The following is a 20,666-nucleotide window of genomic DNA, read 5'->3' as shown; positions in this document are numbered from 1 at the left end:
CCTTCTTGTTTTCTCTCTCAATTTTGTGCTTCTAAGATATCATTCTAAGCAACTTGACTATTCAAAGGCTTAGATCAAATGAAAGTTAGCAGAACTATCAGGTCTTATCATTTTCTCTGCTACTGCATCCTATGGTCTTCCAGCTTTTATACTGGTCCTACACCACACACTGTTTCCTGATCTCTTGAGCCTTGCCATCTATCCTATAAGCGTACCTTTAGAATTTCCATTTTCCAAAGCTATCAGTCCCCAGATTTTGTAGGTAAGAAACTGAAGTCCAACATGATTACTTTAGTAGCCGAGGTAGACAAAGACAGTGACAAAACCTTGATTTGAATCCAGTTTTCTTGATTCCCAAAATGTGAATTATTATAATTATTACACCTTAAAGAAAATTGTCATGTAAATACTAAACTGGCAAATACATATTCATTGATACATGCTTCCTTTATCTCTTTCTTTTAATTGCAAACAATTCTAGGCTGCATATTTCTGAAAGCATGGCTACTTCTCAAAGAAATTATGTCTTACTCATAGCATCTCTATTAAAATCTCAGCATTAGAGTATTTCATTTTCTTTTCTCTCTTTTATACTACAAGCTATGTTCCTCCTACATGAACATCTACTTTTTTCATAGGAAAACTAGAAAAGTTAATGTGCATAAAATAATTTAAAGGAAAAATAAAAAGAAACACACTAAAAAGGATTATTAAAGAGATAGTATATTGGCAATTTTTACAATATAACTCAAAAAACACAATGAAACTGGAAATCATTTTTGCTGATACATTTCTTACCCCAAATTGATCTCCATTTAAAACAAATATATGGTACAGTGTTTATATAAATTGTTAGAAAAATTTAAAGGGATTGCCCCAAAATATTAGCATATCTTTTGAGTCACAGAAGAAAAGAAATTATACAAGAGGGAAATCAGTAATTATTGGAAATATGTTTGTCTCTGGGATCTCCTAGAATTAAAGTTTGATTATTGTAGAAAACAGACACATAGCAAGGCTGTCCATTTGTCTTTAGTGATAATGTTTGTGGAATTTGTGTTTGGGGGAAGTGTTTTGTTACAGAAAGATGTATCTATTCTATTAGCTATGAATAATAATCTAAGCACAGGGTGAACAAATGATGTTGCTTAGGATGAAGACAGTCTTTAATATATATTAGCAGACATGAAACCTTCCTTTATTGCAATTGTTAGTACTTTCCCTCCCATACCACCTTGAATTTAATTACTTTAAATATATTTGTACTTATTTGTTTTATATTTAGGCACACTTATGCATATTTATATGTGAACTCTTTTCTCTTGTCAAATTAAGCTCTTTTTGTATGCTGTTTTTTCCATGTGAACTCATAGAGGGAAGAGACCATTTTAAAATTTCTTTGTACTCTTAGGGCCTGGCTCAGATCTGGGACATAATAGACACTTAACAAATACATGCTGACTTGACTTATGAGAAGAGATTTTGTCATTCTTTGTCCTAAACTCCTGATACCTAATAGGTAATTAAATACTATTTGATTGATAAGTAAATGTAGACTATGTTCAAAGTAAATACCAAACATTTTTAAGTGAAAGGGAAGATCACTTACAACTGGAAATCAAATTTTAATCCAACATTGGTAATAGTCCTTTACTCCTTAAATAACAAAATCTATTTTTATGGGTTTTGACATAGAGTCAACTTTAATTGAAATGAAGATTTTTGATAAAGAGAAGTAGTAGTATTTTCAAGAAGATATTACATGAATAATACAAGTATGCTTTGTTATTTTAGTGTTGGGACTGAAGGAAGTTTGACATTCATGTTTTATAAAGAGTTTTCTGCCATAAATTCCATCAATTTCAATTAATTTTAAAAGTTATTATAGGTAATAGACCATCCCTGCTTTATTTTCCATTAATACACAAGAGATATTTACAGAACATCAAAGAGAGTAAGAAATACTTTTAGTAAATGAGTTGAATTGGTTATTGTTGTCAGTCATTTCAGTTAGGTCTGACTCTTCATGAATCATTTGAGGTTTTCTTGGCAGAGACACTGAAATGATTTACTATTTCCTTCTCTAGCACTTTTACAGATAAGAAATCAAGGCAAACAGGGTTAGGTAATTTGCCCAGGGTCATAGAGCTAGTAGGTGTCGGAGATCAGATTTGAACTTATGAAGATGAATCTTCCTGACATCAAGCCTGGAACTCTATTTGCTATACCACCTAGCTGCTGCCAAATGATTTGAATTAATTATAGTTTAATCAGGTATCTGATAAAGTTACTATTCTTGTAAGAAAACTAAGGAGGATTCCTGCTTGAGATAAATTATTGCTCCATTTAAATGAAAACAGTTGAAATAACCCTTTATAGTGATACTCAACTATCAAAAATAAGTTAAGGCTATGTAATATCAGCAAGGCAATTATAAAGATTGAAATAGTTTCTTTAAAAAAAAAGAAAGCAGATTACTTAGAAATCAACTCTTTCTTTCTACTATTGCACCTGAAGGTTACAATTCAGGATACACCAATAAATATTCAAATGTTTATTATATATAGAAAGCATTAAAATTATAGGTAAGATATATAAACCTCTTTTTCATCTATGAAAATGTCCTATAAAGGCAGGGAGTTAGCAAGATTTTTCATTGTTTCTAAATACTAATTATAATACTAAATATAGCAAAATATCATGGTAAATATAGTTAAAATAGAACAGAACTTTGAATTTCATTTTTGGCTCTCTAGGATCATTTGCTTTAGAGTTGAAGGTGTCAATCCACTTATCTTACTACCTGAAGAAACTGAGGCTCAAAGAAATGAGAATCTAGGTCACAAAGTTAGAAGTGTCAGAGCCAGCACTGAAATCTGAGTTCTCTTATCTCAGATTCACTGTCAACTTCTAGCACAGAAACTGGAATCTGGGAGATTCCTAATAAATTCATGCTGGACTGAATTAAATCATTAAATAATTATCATACAAAGCCTAGAAAGAAGCAGTATAGAAGAGTGGAAAGAGTGCTAGATTTGAAATTGGGGGAGTCTTAGGAAGATGTTTTACTTCTATTAGGTTTGTGATAGTCAGTTTTTTTGGGTCTTGGTTTCCTAATTTGTAAAATGAAGTAATAGAATCCTGTAGGGTTTATATGAAGTTCAAATAAGATGATAGGCAAAGAAGGTTTTGGAGCCCTTAGAGCATTTTCTAAATGTCAGTAAAAGAATCTTATTATCACCACCTTCATCTTGTTATTCTTTGGTAAGAATAAAAATAATATTCTATTTGAATCTATTGCCTGCTGCCATACAGGCTTAGCAGGCAATATTCCCTAGCAGGCAATAAATATACATAGAAGTTGATATCTGCTAACTACTTAGGGAGCTAGAAATATCCTCAAAGGCTGTGTGGGTAAGAGCTAATAGTTATATTTATGGGACACCATGTATGTGTGCATCTAGGTATATGCATGAATTTAAATGTTTAATGGACAAGATAAAGGCTATAATACGACAAGATAGAATAGCCTCTTTAAATTCCCAACATGAGACCAAGTCGTATGGGTTCTCAGTGTTCTTGTCTCCACTCTCTTCAGGGCAAACATTAAAATGACTCATGAAATATAGCCTTCTAAATATTGCATCAGTGTTTGCAGGCTATCAGACTCTTTTCACGCAGATTGGAAAATAATATTTCATCACTAAACAAATCAAGTCTGAAATAAATCCCACTTCTAGGGACATCTGGTGAAGTTCAGTGGCTGTGATGGTGAAGGATAGCTTGTTTCTTCACTCACTCCTGGTAATAAACTTCAAACATTACCTGAAGGAGTTCTGTCATCTTAGATTCCCTAGCTGCCATGCACAATTACTGTCAATCATGGCAAACTGAACATGCTTTTTTTCTTTTTTCTTTTCTTTTCTTTTTTTTGCTAAGTATAAACATCTATATCAAAACTAGTAACCTCTTTTATACACTAGTAATCTTTTCTACAATTTAATAAAGAGCTGAAAGATTGCATTTATCTTTAACACTTCTCTGTTTAAAATGAGATCATTTTAAATACATATTAGAGTACAAGGTATGAACTGTCTTTGGAAGCCCTATTTAAACAGATGAGGAGTTTGTATTTCCTTTGTTACCTTAATCCAATTGTACCCCCTTGACTTCTCATTCACCATTCTCCTGTACAGATATACTGATCTTTCAAATTGGTTTCTTATTCTTTTATCCCTATCTTCTGATTTCTGGAGATTACTCTTTCCTGTGGATAGACCCCATCTATTTGATACTGTTTCTTTCTAAGCCATAGTAGTCCTTTTAATCATTTCTTAAAGCCTGATTTCTGCTTTGGGTTTCTGAGTGCCTGGTTCTCTGGATAACTGATTTTACTCTAAAGAACTTAATATCAAAAAATGAAAGATCACACATGTTAGGAACTCCAACTCCTTTCCAAACCTTTCCAATCCAATTTTCTTTTCCCTAAGGTAGAACTACTTACCTCTCTTCGAAGGATGCAGTGGACCATGACAATAACAAAGCCTTGCAATGAATCAAATACTGCAAAAAGTATCTGAAAGAGGATAGACCTTTTGTCTGTCATGGCCAGAACAGCAGACATCCATGTCAGAGCCAGGAGAGGCAACACGACACAGGAGCTCCAAAGAGATGCCCTATTCAGAGACAGAAAAAACCATATGACATAACACTGTGGGCCAGTCCCATGGTAGAAACCAAACCCACCGCTAAACCAGGCATCTTTACATGGCAACAAGACCATTTACATGGAAACCACAAAGTTTATAACATTTTAGTATTTTATTTTCTACATATAATATCCCATGGTAGTTATAGAAAGGCTGTTGCCAGTTATAAATATTTAAGCATGTTCAGAGCTAAAATATTAGCAAACACAATTTTCATCATAGCATTTTTCACATGCACTGTATAAGATTTGTAACAAGAAGATGTAAATGATTAGGACTAACATGGCATTACTGGCGGTGGTGGCTGACAAAGCTGTTGTTGAAACTACTCCACACTTGGCACATTTGAGCGTCAAACCGCTATGAGGCTCACTCATCTGACTGCAAACAAACAGAACACCCACAAAAAGAACAAAATATTGAATTTTCACCAAAAAAAACGTTGCTACTGCAAGTTAGCTTTTAAATACGATTTCATGCAGAAAAATAAGAGTACTTATCAAAGATGAATGAAATGTGCTAGACTGTTGTAAAGCTGCATTTGTACTACACATTAAAAAAAATAACTTTTAACACTCTGGGCCTTCATTCCATGCAAAGCATATTTTCATCATTTACACTATTAATGGCCCTTGTGCCTAATGATCAAAGTTGCTGAATACACTAAGCTAAACATAAGCATGTGCTAGTGTAGACACACAATGAAATCCCTTTATTCAGACCAGTGTTTCTGTCTTTAAGAGAGGTATTCACATTTATCTGAGAAAGAACCATTTGTGGATACCTTTATGAGATGAAAAATATTGATGGTCTTAAAAGTTATTAAAATAAGCAGAAATTTGCAAAAAAAAATTTCCAATCCTTTCTTAAAGTACTATTTACTTCTCTTCCCACAATGGGCTTGTATGTTAAAATTTCCTTTAAATTAAAATTTTTGTTCAAGTTTTGTAATGGTCTGAATATAGAGGCTGAAATGTATGAAATACAATGAATTTATTAGTTGAGAATAAAAAAAGATGATAGATTCTTCTGCTTTAATAAAACACAGTGGATAAGCATTAAGTTCAAAATATTCATTTCTGAACATTTTGTTGAAAACTCTAGTTAGATAGCTAAGATTTTTGTGGGTTTTTTCAGATTGCTTAGAATTTAGCTAATTTACAATCCATTTCATTATGTGATTAATTCCATACCACAAGGAAAATGTTACATAAATACTGTTGGGGGAACAGGTCTCTTGAAAATAAACATACACCTTTAGATATTATGATAAAATACTTTCATGTCAAAACCAAGAAGAAAGCTTTGAAACAAAGTATTTCCAAATGATTTTCTATGTTTTTTTTTTTTTGGTCTTTTAATTTTAAATTCAGATTATAAATGAAACAAATTTTCCTAATATTTTTTAATTGTAAAGAAATTTTCTAGCTTGGGTATGTATATCTTTGTTATATTATAGTAAGTCAGTTCTCCCTCTATTTTGGAATGTATATTTTAAAAATGTGGAAAATAAATTAATTCATATTTAAAAAAATGGGTAAAAATAGGGATTTTCAATTTTTTACAAAAAGGAATGCAAGTAGTTCCTATATGTAAAAAGTTTTATGTGATAGTGGAAAACATAGACTGACCTTGAATCACTTGCATTACCATGCTATTCCAAAGAGAACATCCCATTCCTTTCTCTTCACTCATCAAAAAAGGGTAATATATCCCCATGTAATTTGCTTCACGAAAAATAGTCTTATATATTTTTGAAGCAATGATCTAGATTTTTTCAGTTGGACCTAGGCTTTTTGTTTGTTTCAGCTTTTAAAGAGACAAAAGATTACTAGTGAAAATCTGTCTTTACCCTAGAATCCTTAAGAAAATGGTATTACATTTGTCTTTCGATTGTCTTATAGGAAATATCTTTTCATGGCTGAAAGTATACACTAACCTTTCCCTCTTTGTAAAACTAATTTATCTATAGACCTTCAAATCATGGCCAATGGCCAAAGGTTACTAAATGTTAATTTTAAAAGCATGGCATAAATTTCTTAGCTTGCTATAATAAAAGCTAATTTAATTGAAATCTCATTTTTCCTTGTGCCAATAATACAAAGGTATATTTCCATGTTGGCATCTCTAAAAAGAAATATTAATGAGGGCAATGATGACTCTACAATCCATTTTTATTTTTTTCCCTAAAAGAAACATTTAAGACTACCTTAGACTAATTTCACTTTTTTTTCTAGAAATAAATAGATTGGCAATAGATTGTAAAGAACTTGGAAGTGTTTGATATATATGGAATATAATAACACAAAACTATAAAAATATGTATTAACTAAACAACATTGTAGAATGGAAAGAACACTGGATTTGGAGTTAGAGGACCCTGATGCTACTATTTGCTTCCCTCAGGCTCTAAATCTATGATTATATTTTGTCTTAAGTCAAGGATGATCCTGAGCAATGCTATATATAATGGTTTGAGACATTTCAACATTCTAATTCTAATCCTGATTCCTTGAGTGAGATGGGAAAGATGGGAATTTAATAATAGATTTTCTTACAACTTATATATCTCCATTTAAGCTTCAAAATATTTGCCTTTAAAAAAGGGTGTAATTATTTTTATTGTGATGCAATTGGCTAAAAGTTGATAACCTGTTGCAATGGAAAAAATGGATTAGGAGTCAAAGGACTTGTGTTCTGATTTTTCTTTTGTCACTTGCTACTGCCTGGATGTCTTTGGGAAAGGTTCCCATCCTCTCTGCTCCACTCACATCTGTAAAAATTAAGAGGTTGGATCAGATGTTCTCTAAGTCTTTCCTAAATCTGTACTACAAAGACCTTTTAATTTTATTTGTTTGTTTGGGGAGGCAATTATGGTTAAATAATTTGCTCAGGGTTACACAGGAAGTGTTGTGTCTGAGTCTGGGCTTGAATTTATGTCCTCCTGATTCCAAGGCCAGTATTCTATCCACTGTGCTGTCTAGCTGCTACTCAGACTTTTTAATTTTAAAATCTGAGGAAACAACTACTACATATATCATACAACTACTTATAAACGCAAAAGAAAACAACATAAAGTGACTATTAAATACTGTAAAATGTGAGGGCAATAAGTTTTTTTTTTTAATTGAAAGTAAACATCTCTTTTGTGACATTATTTTAGTAATTTTTTGCTTTGTAAAATGAAAGATCCTGACTAGTAAGGCTTAAATTTCTCAAATTTAGGACTTCCCTAGTGCTCAAATAACAGCTATTTTCCAGAGAGCCAATGGAATAAGATGGATCTTTGCCAATCTCACCTACCTCATCAGATATAAAGAGAACTTTGTTTTGATATCCTTCTGCATCAATTATCCCTTTTCAAATGTTATCTCCTATTTTCTGTAGGCCCCAGTGCCTTGACCATCAATCATTTTTCAAGAATGAAAATAATGAAAATTGTTCCATCAAAATGCCATACCAGATGCATCAAAGTTTTGCTTTCTGGAGATGAATCTAACCTCTTCGTTCTGGAAAAGTTTCAATAGCTTTCTCATATATAATTCACCCTTCTGACTACAAATTAGCCTAACAACAAAAATGACAATAACAACTAATCTTAATTTAGTACATTTTAAGATTTGCAAAAGATATTGCATTGTTCTCTCATTTGATCTTCACAATGACCCTGGGAGGCACCTGTTATTATCATCTACACTTTATAGAAGAAAAAATTGAGGCTAATTGACTTTTAGTACCTTGTTTAAAGTCACACAGCTAATAAAATGTCTGAGGGCAGATGTGAACTCATATGATCCTGATTCAGGTGTTCTCTCCACTATATGGCTTAGCCTACTTCCTTTCCTTTAGGTAGTTAAGGTAAAATGCTGCTTTAAAGGAGTTTCCATAAAAAGGAAAAGGTAGCATCAATAGAATTTTCTTTTTGAGATTTGGAAGTACACATGTGATTCTATCATTCTATTTTTGTTATTTGATTGTCCTCATTAGTATTTAAAGAAAATTATTGCTATTCTATTTTATATAGGAGTTGACATTTACAGAAATTTTCTTTTATTCTACTCTACCATACATTCAGTTATTTTATGATATTTTATGGTAGATATTTTCTGGCCATTACATTTTGTATTCAATAGTAAATACCATCTGAGGTTGTGGATAAAAAAGTAGAAGGGAAATGGAGAGGGGAAAAACTTCTTCTAACACAGATATATGTAATATAATTCATCATTTTTTTTTTAAATTAAGTTTTCCCTGCAAAGACAATGCCCTTTGAAGGCAGCATTATGGATTGATTAAATCCCTGTGAATCACACTATGGGAATTTATTTCATAGATTAGATAGCTTTCTATATAAAAGAATATGGGTATTTTGTTTAACTGAATCATATGATTTGACTATGTATATTTTCCAACTCCATCTTTAACATACAGACTTAAGGTCTTTGTCATTTATTTTTGGTACAATTTATATCTTATTTTCATGATAATAATTTTGAATTCATATAGATTATGATATGACTGATAAAAACAATTTCAAAAAAGCATTTGAACTCTTGAAAGATGTGTTATGACTAAAGAAAAAATAATGGTTCATTGCTGTAATAAAGAAGACCATGTAGCAACTTTTTCAAATAGAGTCCTTTTTATTTTTACTTCCTCTATTCTTTATCTTAAAATTCTTTCACTTTTCATTGAAGAAGTTAGTATTCAGTGAAAAGATATAGGTTTGAATTCTATAAGTATTTTGGAATTTCATGTATTTGCAAGTTAAAATTGCTTCAAAACACTTAGTAAGTATTCAGGTAATAAATCTTTTTTTTTTTCACAAAAGAAACATAAATAGAATTCTAATTCCTTAATTAGCTTTTAGTTATTTGCTGATATAATTTTCTTTTTAAAAACATATGCTTTAAAACAATGACATATCATGTAAATATATACATGTACACACGTGTTTGCATGTGCATTTATATGCTTTTATTTATTTTGGGGCCCAGAATGGAATTTCAGAGTGTAGGAAACAATGGGAATGGAAATTTGTTTTTTCAAGATTTTCTTGAGTTATCAAGAAGTGGGTGTCTGTGTGTGTGAATAACCTTATTCAAACTATTATTTTTGAGGGTGAATAATGTATGAACACTAAATGGAAAGTTGCATTCACTCAACTATTGAGACTAACATTTTTTATTTTTTTAAAAACAGAACTATAGATATGGCAGGAATGATCTTAAATTGATCTCAAAAGCAATTAATTCCATACTAGCAAAATAAAGTGCATGTAGAATAATCTATTTTGTCATGAAGATCTTCACAAAGATAATATTGCTTTGAAAGAATTTCAAAATTCTTACCACTAGGTGATAAAATGCTATGAATGTTAAATAGCACTAGATAGCTTATCAGATATAGCTTCTAGGTTATGAAATAAAAGAGAAAAATTGCAGAGTAAGTTCTGAATTACACTGCAATTACTTTCTAATGGAGAGAGAAAGAGTAGGTGAAAATGAAAGGTATAAAATATATGTATAGATACAAAGAGAAAACTAGAGAGTTAATGTTTCATTCACATTTCTACTAGCTTACAAAGGGTGACAATGTAACCCTAGAAAGCTGACATCAATCTGCATATGAAATGTCTTCATTAAGTCATTAGATACAGTGGTAATACAATAACAGTGAAATTAATTCAAAGAGATGCTTTTACCAATTTTATAAGCAGATGAAATGTGAATGTAAAAACTCTGATAGCTCATTTTGGCAGGGTGTAGTCACAAGTACTGCAAAAAAGACAAATCCAGAGCAAGAATGCTGTTTGACAAGGTATCATTATATGTGAAGAACTAGACTTAACATAAAAAGTCAAAGGTAAATCTTTGAAGGAAACATAAAAACTCTTTCAGTCACTTGGCAGGCATATCATTCTGTAAACCATAAGCTGTTTCTGTTTTTGTTTTTGAACTTGCCCCTTGGCTATTTTTTTCTTATTTTTTAGCCAACAGGAACAAAGGCATCTGAGGAATATATGTCTCATCTAAGAACATTTCTTCCTAGATACACTTGAAGTTTTAATGTTTTTGGTGAGCAAGACCAAAATCAGCATCTTTAAAAATTAACTTAATACTTTAGTTTGTGTTTTATTATGATTGGGTATTTTTGGTCACATTCCCTGAGGATAGTACAACTGCAACTTTTGGAATGGATGGAATCTACTAAACACATCAGTACATGGAGAACAAAATCCAAAGCACAATCAAATGCATTTGATGAGTAATTGGAACTGAAAAGATGATATTCACTAGTAAAAAATCTTCATAATCTACCAATTGCAGCTTACCCGGCTCTGTGTTTGAGTTTTTTATCTAGGATCCCATCTCTGGAAACAAGTTTATTAAATACCAAAATGCCAATCACCATGTTGACCTGTCAAATAGAAACAACAGTTGACTTTTCAATAGTAGTGAAAGGAAACTAGTAATATCTATTATGCTTGAAATTAATCTTTCATTAATTAAATATTTACAAATATGGCAATGTGGTTTAGCTTATTCCTAATGATAATAACAACACTAACGATAGTGTTTGAAGTACTTTCCAGATAGTTGTACCTTGTAATACTTGATAATTTTAATACTAGATTCTTACTTTAATAATTTGTAAGTACATTTAGCTTTCTTCTTTTGCAATAAATACACAAGACTTATTTTTTTTTTAACAACTCTCCTCTCAAACTCCTTAACTCTCCTTAAAACATTATTGAGGAAATCTAATATTCTCCTCCCTTTCTTCTATCCCTAGGTGGTCTCAAAACTATAAAGTCAATTTGGTTAATAGGAGGCTGTTCTCATTTTACATATACCTTTAATAACCTGGCTATATCCTGGGGATTTGGTATACGAGGCAAGCACTAGACCTGAGTCACTGTTTTAGACTTTGAGGTCAAAAAGCCCAGGAGCCTCACAGAAGAGAAAAAGTTTGTATCAAACTTCAAAGGATGACATTTCATGGTACTAGTCAGGCCTTATCAACCCAAAGGACCAATGTGCAGTAGATCACTGGGATCTTATAAGAAATTAATTTTCAAAATGGCTAACAAAGCACCATTTTTACAATATGCGCTTTTAAACATTCTTCAAAATTTCTTTTTAATGTTTCTTTTTTATTAAAAAAATCTTTTAGATAATTTAGCTGAGATGTGATCATAGGCAATTTTCTTTCTCCAATGAAAATGTAAAAGCAGAATGAAATATCTCTCACTATAACTATTTATAATAGCTTCTCAGGATTTGGCCAAACCCCCCCCCCCAAAAAAAAAAAAAAAAACGAACTTACCAAAAATTCTTTAAAAAAAATGTATCAAAAGGAGTTATCTATTTGAAGTCAACTCAGTCATAGGACTTAATTATTAAATATAAAAATATTTTTGCTTTTTTTCCCTTCCTTCTCTTTTTTGACCTTCTTGCCCAAGAGATTATTTATAAATGGGGCAACAAAATTGTCTGTTATAAAGGTTCAAACCACATATTGGAATTTCAAGAATTTTCTTCCCTTTTTGGTTTATAAAATGATTTGCAGATTTTAACATAAAGTAGTTAAATCTCTGAATTCACTCAAGCCATGTGAGTTTTATAATTTGACTGTTTAACTGATGCTATAAAGAACCATACCACTTTTAGTGGATATAAATCCCTTTCCTCATAAAAAAAGTTGCCAACTTCCAGGTTACCATTTAATCAAGGAAAGAGATATTTATCTTCTGACTTCTTATTATTGAAAATAGGAGAAATGTTGTATATGCCACAAATTCCATTATAATAGTAGCAAAAAGACAGGAAAAGATTGTTACCTTAAAGACTAATAACAGTGTTTCTTTTATACACAATAGTTTTCTTTATTTTAGGGTTAGTTAAACAGTAACATAGTAGCTTAGAGAAATGATCCTACCTACTAAATCAGGATTCAACTCAGCAGATAAAAGTATTTCTAATAGTTCCTATTTTCTTAAGTGCTTATCTAACCCTATGCCTGGATTTTATTTCACTTATAAATCTTGCTTAGCATTAGCTTCTTGTTATATTGAAAATGTTTAAAGGCAGAAAAGACCAAACTTCAAAAAAAGGGAAAGTTATACATTTATAATGCTGAGGAAACTGTGCCATTTGCTTCCAATTTATTCCATGAATCATTTAAAAAACTGAGGAACAATTTTCCAATTAGAACGCTAATTGCATAAAGATGGGAATCTCTGGATTTAATTCAGACTGCTCCCCCACTTTCCCCATACTCACTTTCCAGATTTATTGAGGGGAAAGAGATTTGATATCAATAAAATGAGATGTCCTCATTAAGAGAGACAAAGGAAATTAGTAGCAGAATTAATGTTCATTTTTGGGTGATGTTTTATAGTTAAAATTATGAAGAAATTGCTTCTGGGTTTCCAACAAGGAAAAAAAAATACACACACATAACTTTTGTGTATTTCATAGAGGTTTGTTTTGACTATATTTTTGTCATTCTTGAGAAATGGGGACCTTTATGAGATATTCCTGACAGGAATGATAGTCCTGAAATATTGTATATTAAAGGCAAAGATTTTAAGTTAACCACAGCTTCTCTACACAATTGTAATTGTGCAGTATAAATGAAAGCCCAAACATATGAACACTTTCCTCCCACTACTTGAAACTCAAAATGAGATTTCAGAATAGTAATGTACTTCCTATAGAACATTATGAAGTCAAATAAAATCAATCTAACAGTGCATTGGATACTAAGATTTCTATACAATACTCAATGACTAGTGAAATAGTCAATTTAATTGCTATAAAATAGTCTTTCTCTGCTCAGAGAAAAAAAATAAGGTGATTTTGATGTTTACCAGGACAACAGCAGCAGCAGGCCCAACAAAAGCATAGAGTAGCCCTCCTTCAAGAGATAGCCAGCAGCTGGAAAGAATATTAGATAAGAACTAACAAAAATTAGTGATGAGTATTAAAACCATTGAAGCGTGATAAAAACAATTTGGTTTACTGATTTCTCTTAGGCATTCTAGAACTATGTAAAAGCATATACAATTACACATAAGGGGGAAAAGTCTAGAATTATAGCATTCCATGTATTGGATTGTTCTCACTGGAAAGGAATTTTCAGTATAAAAAACTTATTTTCAAGTACTTATAACTTTTAGGAAAAATTGCCATTGCAGTGAGATTTCTTATATTTATTTTCAGCTCTCAAATGAAAATTTAGTGTGGATAAAAAATACTATTTGCCATCCACTATCAAAATTTTCAATTATTCTTTTAAGCAAAGACAGCTAGTCTTAAAAATTTCAGACATGCCATTTACCTGCTTTTCCTGAAGGCTTCAGTATATTGGAAGAAATTTGTTTAAAAGCATCAGTTTCAAAGAGATGCATCTTCTACATTTTACATGCATTACTTGCCTCTATATCTTTGCAGAATACTAAGAAAATTAACTAAATTTTAGATTTTGAATGAAAATAAATGCAGCTGTGTTTATTTCAATTTTGGCATTTAGAAAGAGTTATACATTTACATGGGTAGATCCATGAAAAAACATAGAAAGAAATACATACATTCCCCTATTACCTAGAGAAATGGAGATGGCATGTAACTTGCTATAAGTGGCCTATCTTACTAGTCATTGGTTGAATATATAATTTAGACTAGGTAGGAACAGGCTGCCTGAGGAACACTTTTCATATTACCTAGAGAAACTCATCATTCCCATCTTTTAAGGTGCTTGTTTTTAACCTTTGGGAATAATAGCTTATTCCAAAATTTCTTCTCAGTATGCAAGCCCCTGCCTTCCTGCATGCTTTTATCATGCATCCAAAATAATGATTATTTATTTGGTCATCTCATACTGAAGTATTCATAATAAGCATTTGCAAAAAACAAAACAAAACTGAAAAGCACCAGGAAAATAACAGCAACTTATGTATTGACATCTATTGTAGAGCATGAGGAAGTAGGAGGTATATGAAGAATATAACAAGATCATCTAAATTAAAACAATTCTTTTTTAATACAGATGACTTCATATATAAATATGAATATAAGGGAGGATAGTGAAAAATGTTGGAAAACATGGTTCAGGTGTAAGACTTGAGAGTAAAACTTGCAGAGTTTTTATATTAGCCCTGTATCTAGAGAGCAGGTCTTGGCAAACTACAAATCACAGGACAAATCCAGCCTGCTCTCTGATTTTGTAAAATCAAAGAGTTAAGAATGCTTTTTACATTTTTAAAAATGTAAAAAACATTCTTAGATCATCAAGTAATTTGCTGATCCTTTAGGACAAAAATAGTGTTTTCAAAAAGACTATTAAGGAGTACTGAACTTGGCAAATACCATATTCATCAAAGGAAAAAAAAGAAAAGAAAAGAAAAAAAATAAAAGTATTATAGTTAAAGAAATGGTGGGTTGTTATTTATATGAGAATAATTTCTGAATTAATTTCTTATATATGGCCAATTTGCAGGCTTGTTAGAACAAAAATCAAATTAGAAGAAAAAAGAAATAAAAATGAAGAACATGGAATTCAATTGAAGCAACTCTCATGTGACATTTAAATAAATGACTAGTATAAAAATATGAAATGGATTAAAGAACAAATATTTAAACTTTCACTATAATATATAGAAATTTAGGTGATTTAAATCAATTATCACATATAGATGTCTAAAAATTGACTTAACTAGTGAACTATTAATGCCAAGTAGAGAAATATGACAACTGTGAGAAAAACGGGTTCAGAAAATAAATTCCTGTGAAAAATGTTATAGAAAAGGATGATAGAAAATCACAAATAGTCTCACCTCACAGAATGAGAGAAGTATATGGAAAAACAACTTTGCAGATATATTTGTGAGAGAAATAACTATTATAGCTCATCTTTAAGATGTTTTAAAATGAAAGCAGGACAAAGAATAGAAAAAAAATGAAAAATCTCTACTCATTTCTTTAACAAGCTGTTTTCTCTCTTAATAATGGCAAATCTCTTATATTTGGACTCTAATAAATATAGTCCACAATATGATAAATGAAGTATGGGAATAAGAAAATAAGTCTAAAGTGTATCAAAGGAAAATTATGATAGAGATAATACAATTTTAAAGTAATTTAAATTCTTTTATGTAAAGGAAGACAGAATATTCCAGGAGTGATCATGAATGATTATGGTCTCTGTTGCTAGGGGTCACTGAGATTGGTGAATCACTTGAGGTTGGTAGTTCTGAGCTGTGGTAGCACTAATATTGATTAAGTATCTGAACTAATATCAAAATGGTGAATTCCTTGAAGCAAAGGGACACTGAGCTACCTAAGAAAAGATGAATTAACCCAATTTAGAAAAAACATAGCAGATTGAAGTCACAATTGGGATCAGGCCCATAATTGACCACTGTACTTCTATCTTGGGAGAGAGAAGGAGAGCTAGTCTCTTAGGGGGAAAAAAGAACAAGAAGAGAAAACATTTGGAAAAAAAAGATCATGAACCTTATTGTTATGAAAAAGGGCAACCAATCAATAGCTGACATTTACTACCATGTGGCTTTGGGAAAATCATAACTTTCCTGGGCTTCACCTTTTTTATTTATAAAATAAGGGATTTTGACTCAATGGCCTCTGAGATGTATTTGAGTTCTGCATCCATGAACTATGAATTATTGATACATAAGACCCTTCAAAATTTTTGTGAGAATAATCTATGCCTCCATTGAATAACCTACTTTATAAAGGCAAGAAAAAGAAAAAAAATGATTTTTTACAAATAATATTCTATAATACATATCTCCTTTATAGTCATACAGCTGATTGAAAGGTTTATAAAATAAAAGATCTTTCTATATTTGTTGACATTTAAACATTTAATTCCACAGGAAAAAAAAAATGTTGCTTTATAGGCTCTCCTTCAACATTATCTCCTCTACAAATACACTAAAAACATGATTCCTTGTAAAATGTTATAACAGAACTATTTGTTCAATAAAATAAGGCCCAAAATAAGAAGAGAACGATGTCTTACTCATAGGTAGGATTCCAGCACAGAGTCTAAATCAAAATTGGATTTCCAGATATTCAGTTGATGAGTTTCCCCTGATTATCCTATTTGTGAGTAACATTGTGCTATCCACATCAAATCCTAGAATAATGTACCATCTTTAAAAAAGCATTCAAACTGAGTGGCAGTTGGGGGATGGCTGAATGATTCATAGTATATGAATGTAATGGAATATTATTCTTCTATAAGAAACAATCAGCAAGATTATTTCAGAAAAGCCTGGAGAGACTTACATGAAGTGATTCTAAATGAAGTGAGTAAAACCCAAAGAAGATTGTACACAGCAACAACAAGATTATATGATGATCAACTGTGATGAACTTGGCTCTTTTCAACAATGAGCTCATTCAGGCCAGTTCCAATAGACTTGTGATGTAGAGAGCCATCTGCATCCAGAAAGAGGAGCATGGGGATTGAATGTGGATCACAACATAGTATTTCCACTTTTTTTCTTGCTTTTTTTTTCTTTCAATCCCTTCCTCCCCTCTCTCCCCCACCCCCCGCCTTTGACCTGATTTTTCTTGTTCAATATGATAAATGTGGAAATATATTTAGAGGAATACTTAACCTACATTGGATTACTTGCTGCCTAGCAGACAGGGATGGGGGGAAGGGAAGGAGGAAAATTTGGAACACAAGGTTTTGCAAAGGTGACTGCTGACAACTATCTTTGCATGTATTGTGAAAATAAAAAGCTATTATCAAAATAAAAAAATTCAAAATAATTTTTCATTATCCACATTTAAAAAAAGCACATGAATGAAGAACACTATGTTCCAGATCAGAGATGTCAAGTAGGCATCCCATCATACTCTCATATGTGATAGCCTGAACCAAAATAAAATGTAATTGGAAAATATTTTAAAAAGTAAAAAAAAAATAGATAAAACACACATCAAATGTCAATAACTGCTGGTAGGGACTTCCTATATGGATTTTTTTTTTTAAGTTTGATACCAGTGCTCCAGACTTTGTTATATAATTAGATAGATATTCATAGAGATATTAATACATACAGCTTGAGTAGGAACTGGAGATGGACAATGTCTTAGGCCCAGGATTGAATGAGAAGAATGTTTTTTATGACCCTCAGTTGTTCCCAGCAATAAAATCCTATCTTTTTAATGTCTATATTCTCCCAGTTATGCTCTGTGTCTGAGTAGCAAGTCTTCTAGAAGTTGTTGCATGGTGCAATGGATAGACTGCTAAATCTGGAGTCAAGAAGAACAAAATTCAGATCTGATTTCAGACATTTACTATCTGTGTGGTTTGGGCAAGTCAATTAACCTCCCTTTGCCTTAGTTTTCCCATCATAAAATGAAGACAATAACATCTACCTCACAGGATTGTTGTAAGGATCAATTAAGATATTTAAAAATCACTTAGCAAGGTGTCTGGGACTTAGTAGGGGTTACATAAATGTTACTTCCATTCACCTTCCCTTTCTCCTAAGAATGAAAATTACAGATATTACAAAAGACAGCAGAGAAGAACTTGGTGGAAGTAAACAGGATTCAACATATTATCAATAAAGAATTAAGCAGGAGAAGCAGTGAATAAGGCATTACCAATGAGATGTTAGATGAGAAAAGGAGGTGGATCATCATGTAACAAGAATCAAATATAAGAGATGGATAGCCCATCCATGGACTTAACAGAATACATGTCATGCTAAGACATAGTCTTAAAGAAATGGTCCCAGAATATTAAGCAAATTCTACCCCTACCTCCAACTGAACATTGAAGTTTTTTATTTGAAACCACAGATAAAAGTCACCTAGGATCAAAAGTAATGATTGGGTTATAGCTACACTAGCAGAGAGAGCACCTGTAGTGATGAAATAATAGATCCACTGAAGAAATAATCTATTTATCCTAATCTATAACATCCTTAAGGACTTGTATTATGTTAAGACATATGCTTTGGGTTCCTCATATTCTGGATGCTTAATATTCAATTGAATTTATTTTTTAAAAACAATAATAAAAGCTAAAATAACTACTAAAATGGATTACTATAGACTTGTCTTGAGGAACACATAGTAAGCACTCAGCTCTCTAAGAATGGTCTAAGGTTTTCAAATCCTACCCTCATATGTGTCAACAAATGATTTTTCACTTTGAGCTTGCTTTTAATTAAACAATGGAATTTGGCATTTTAAAACTGGCTTTCCATCAATTGTTTTTCTCTTTCTTCACTCTTCTCTGTGTCTTTATTAAAATTAGAGAGGAATAAAAATATATGTAGATGAATTTAAGTTCTCCATATAAAAATATCAAGGATCAGTTACAGAGTAAAATTTCACGATCCTACAATTCACACATTGATTTGAGGATAAAATGGAATGAGATAAAGGATGCACATTTCTGGATATAGAAAGGCTATTTTTAAACCATGAATCTTATGCTTTTTCTCTATTTTCCCCTCCTACCATTACTATAGAGATCTTCAAATCCTAGGTACAGACTACTATGGAGTCTAGAAATTTCATCCTGGGATCTATTATTAGTCAAAAACGTAATCATAATATGAAAATGTGAATAATATTTCAGTATTAAACCAATTGCCTTACAATCTTTGCAGGGGATTTGAGGTGCAACATTGCCTTCAGCTAACTTTTTGGAAGAATGATGGAAATACCCAGCTCCACATTTAAGCATCCAAGTAACAGAAATTCTTTATTCCTCATTCCCTTAGAAATATTGGTTTACCCTGGAAGAAGAAGGGCTAGGGACTATGGATATTACATGGCCAATTGTAGGAAGTAAGAGACAGAAAGAATGTATTGGGTCCTGTTGAATGGGACTGATTAGATGAAGTATTTCTCAGTATTGAGTCACATGATCCCTGTTTCCAGAACTGGGACCTTGAAAGATTATTCAATCTCTGGAGGGATGACTTTGAACCTGGAGATACAGGAAGTTGCAAGAAGTGACATGACCTATGGGAGGCAGCCAGCATTAGTGACCATTGGTGAAGGATGGTTACATCCTTTTAATCTATCCAATGAGAAGGCTTGAGTCTTTTACTTTTAAATTCTGGGCAAGCTGGAAGCTGGGCAGGTTCCAGGAGCACATGACAGGAGTTGGGATGGCTCCCAGGTGTGTCTGGGACTCTCTCTGCAGGAATTAAATAAATGCTTTCTCTTTGTACCTGACGATGTCTCTGATTAGTTAATTGGAAAGGGGATCTTGCACCCAACCTGTCCCAGACATTGTTATAAAACACAACTCACCTAATACAGAGTTTTCCAGCTTAGCTACATTTTCTATCCTCTACCTCCAAATCCCCAGCAAAACACTCACAGGAGCAATAGCTGCTGCTTCTTTTCTGTGTTCATGTCCATCTTCCATAGCTCCTACTTGTCCTGCTCTGAAAATTTCCATATTCCTTATAATTCCTGATCTGACCATGTCTATTGTCCATCATATCCCCTAAAAGTACTGCTCTCCAGCACTGTATTCGGAACTGGATGATAGTATGCTAATCTTTCTTCCCAAATAGTGCTCTCTCTTTAAAATTTTCTTACTCAAGGAGCTTCCCCAGTATCCTTAAGGAAAATCCCACTTTTCTGTTAGGATAGTTTTAGATTTGGTTGCAGAGAAATTCTGAAGTATCTTCCTCTCCTTTACTGTGCCTTCCTCTTTCTCAGACTCCCATGTTGGATGTATACATACATACACTCACATATACTCACACATTCATTTCAAACATAGATCAAGAAACATTCAATCATTTGAAGGCACTTTTAAGTATGGATTATTTGATAAACAATGTTATGATTTCTGGGCTGGCTTTGTGAGTCAAAGCAAATGTACTGAACCCTATATTACTATTTTATGTAGTTACCATAGTTTGGCTGACTTGACAAA

The 20,666-nt window shown here is 32.0% G+C and overlaps 1 protein-coding gene across 4 annotated transcripts in view; it reads right to left on the bottom strand.

Annotated features, from left to right (window-relative positions):
* Window positions 1-20,666, bottom strand: part of ADGRB3 (adhesion G protein-coupled receptor B3) — an 882,558-nt gene that overhangs the window by 61,923 nt on the left and 799,969 nt on the right. For 3 of the 4 annotated variants that reach the window (XM_051997212.1, XM_051997210.1, XM_051997211.1), the window contains 4 exons: window positions 13,585-13,651; window positions 11,044-11,129; window positions 4,992-5,090; window positions 4,505-4,676 (listed from right to left, as the gene is read on the bottom strand). In XM_051997212.1, coding sequence (XP_051853172.1) covers window positions 4,505-4,676; window positions 4,992-5,090; window positions 11,044-11,129; window positions 13,585-13,651 — 424 coding nt within the window. The remainder of the gene's footprint in view (window positions 1-4,504; window positions 4,677-4,991; window positions 5,091-11,043; window positions 11,130-13,584; window positions 13,652-20,666) is intronic. The other variant, XM_051997213.1, reaches the window with a different exon arrangement.

This window comes from Antechinus flavipes, chromosome 4, assembly GCF_016432865.1.
Source record: "Antechinus flavipes isolate AdamAnt ecotype Samford, QLD, Australia chromosome 4, AdamAnt_v2, whole genome shotgun sequence".
Classification (NCBI taxonomy): domain Eukaryota; kingdom Metazoa; phylum Chordata; class Mammalia; order Dasyuromorphia; family Dasyuridae; genus Antechinus; species Antechinus flavipes.
The sequence above is the reverse complement of the archived record's forward strand: the minus strand, read 5'-3'. Positions and strand labels throughout refer to the sequence as shown.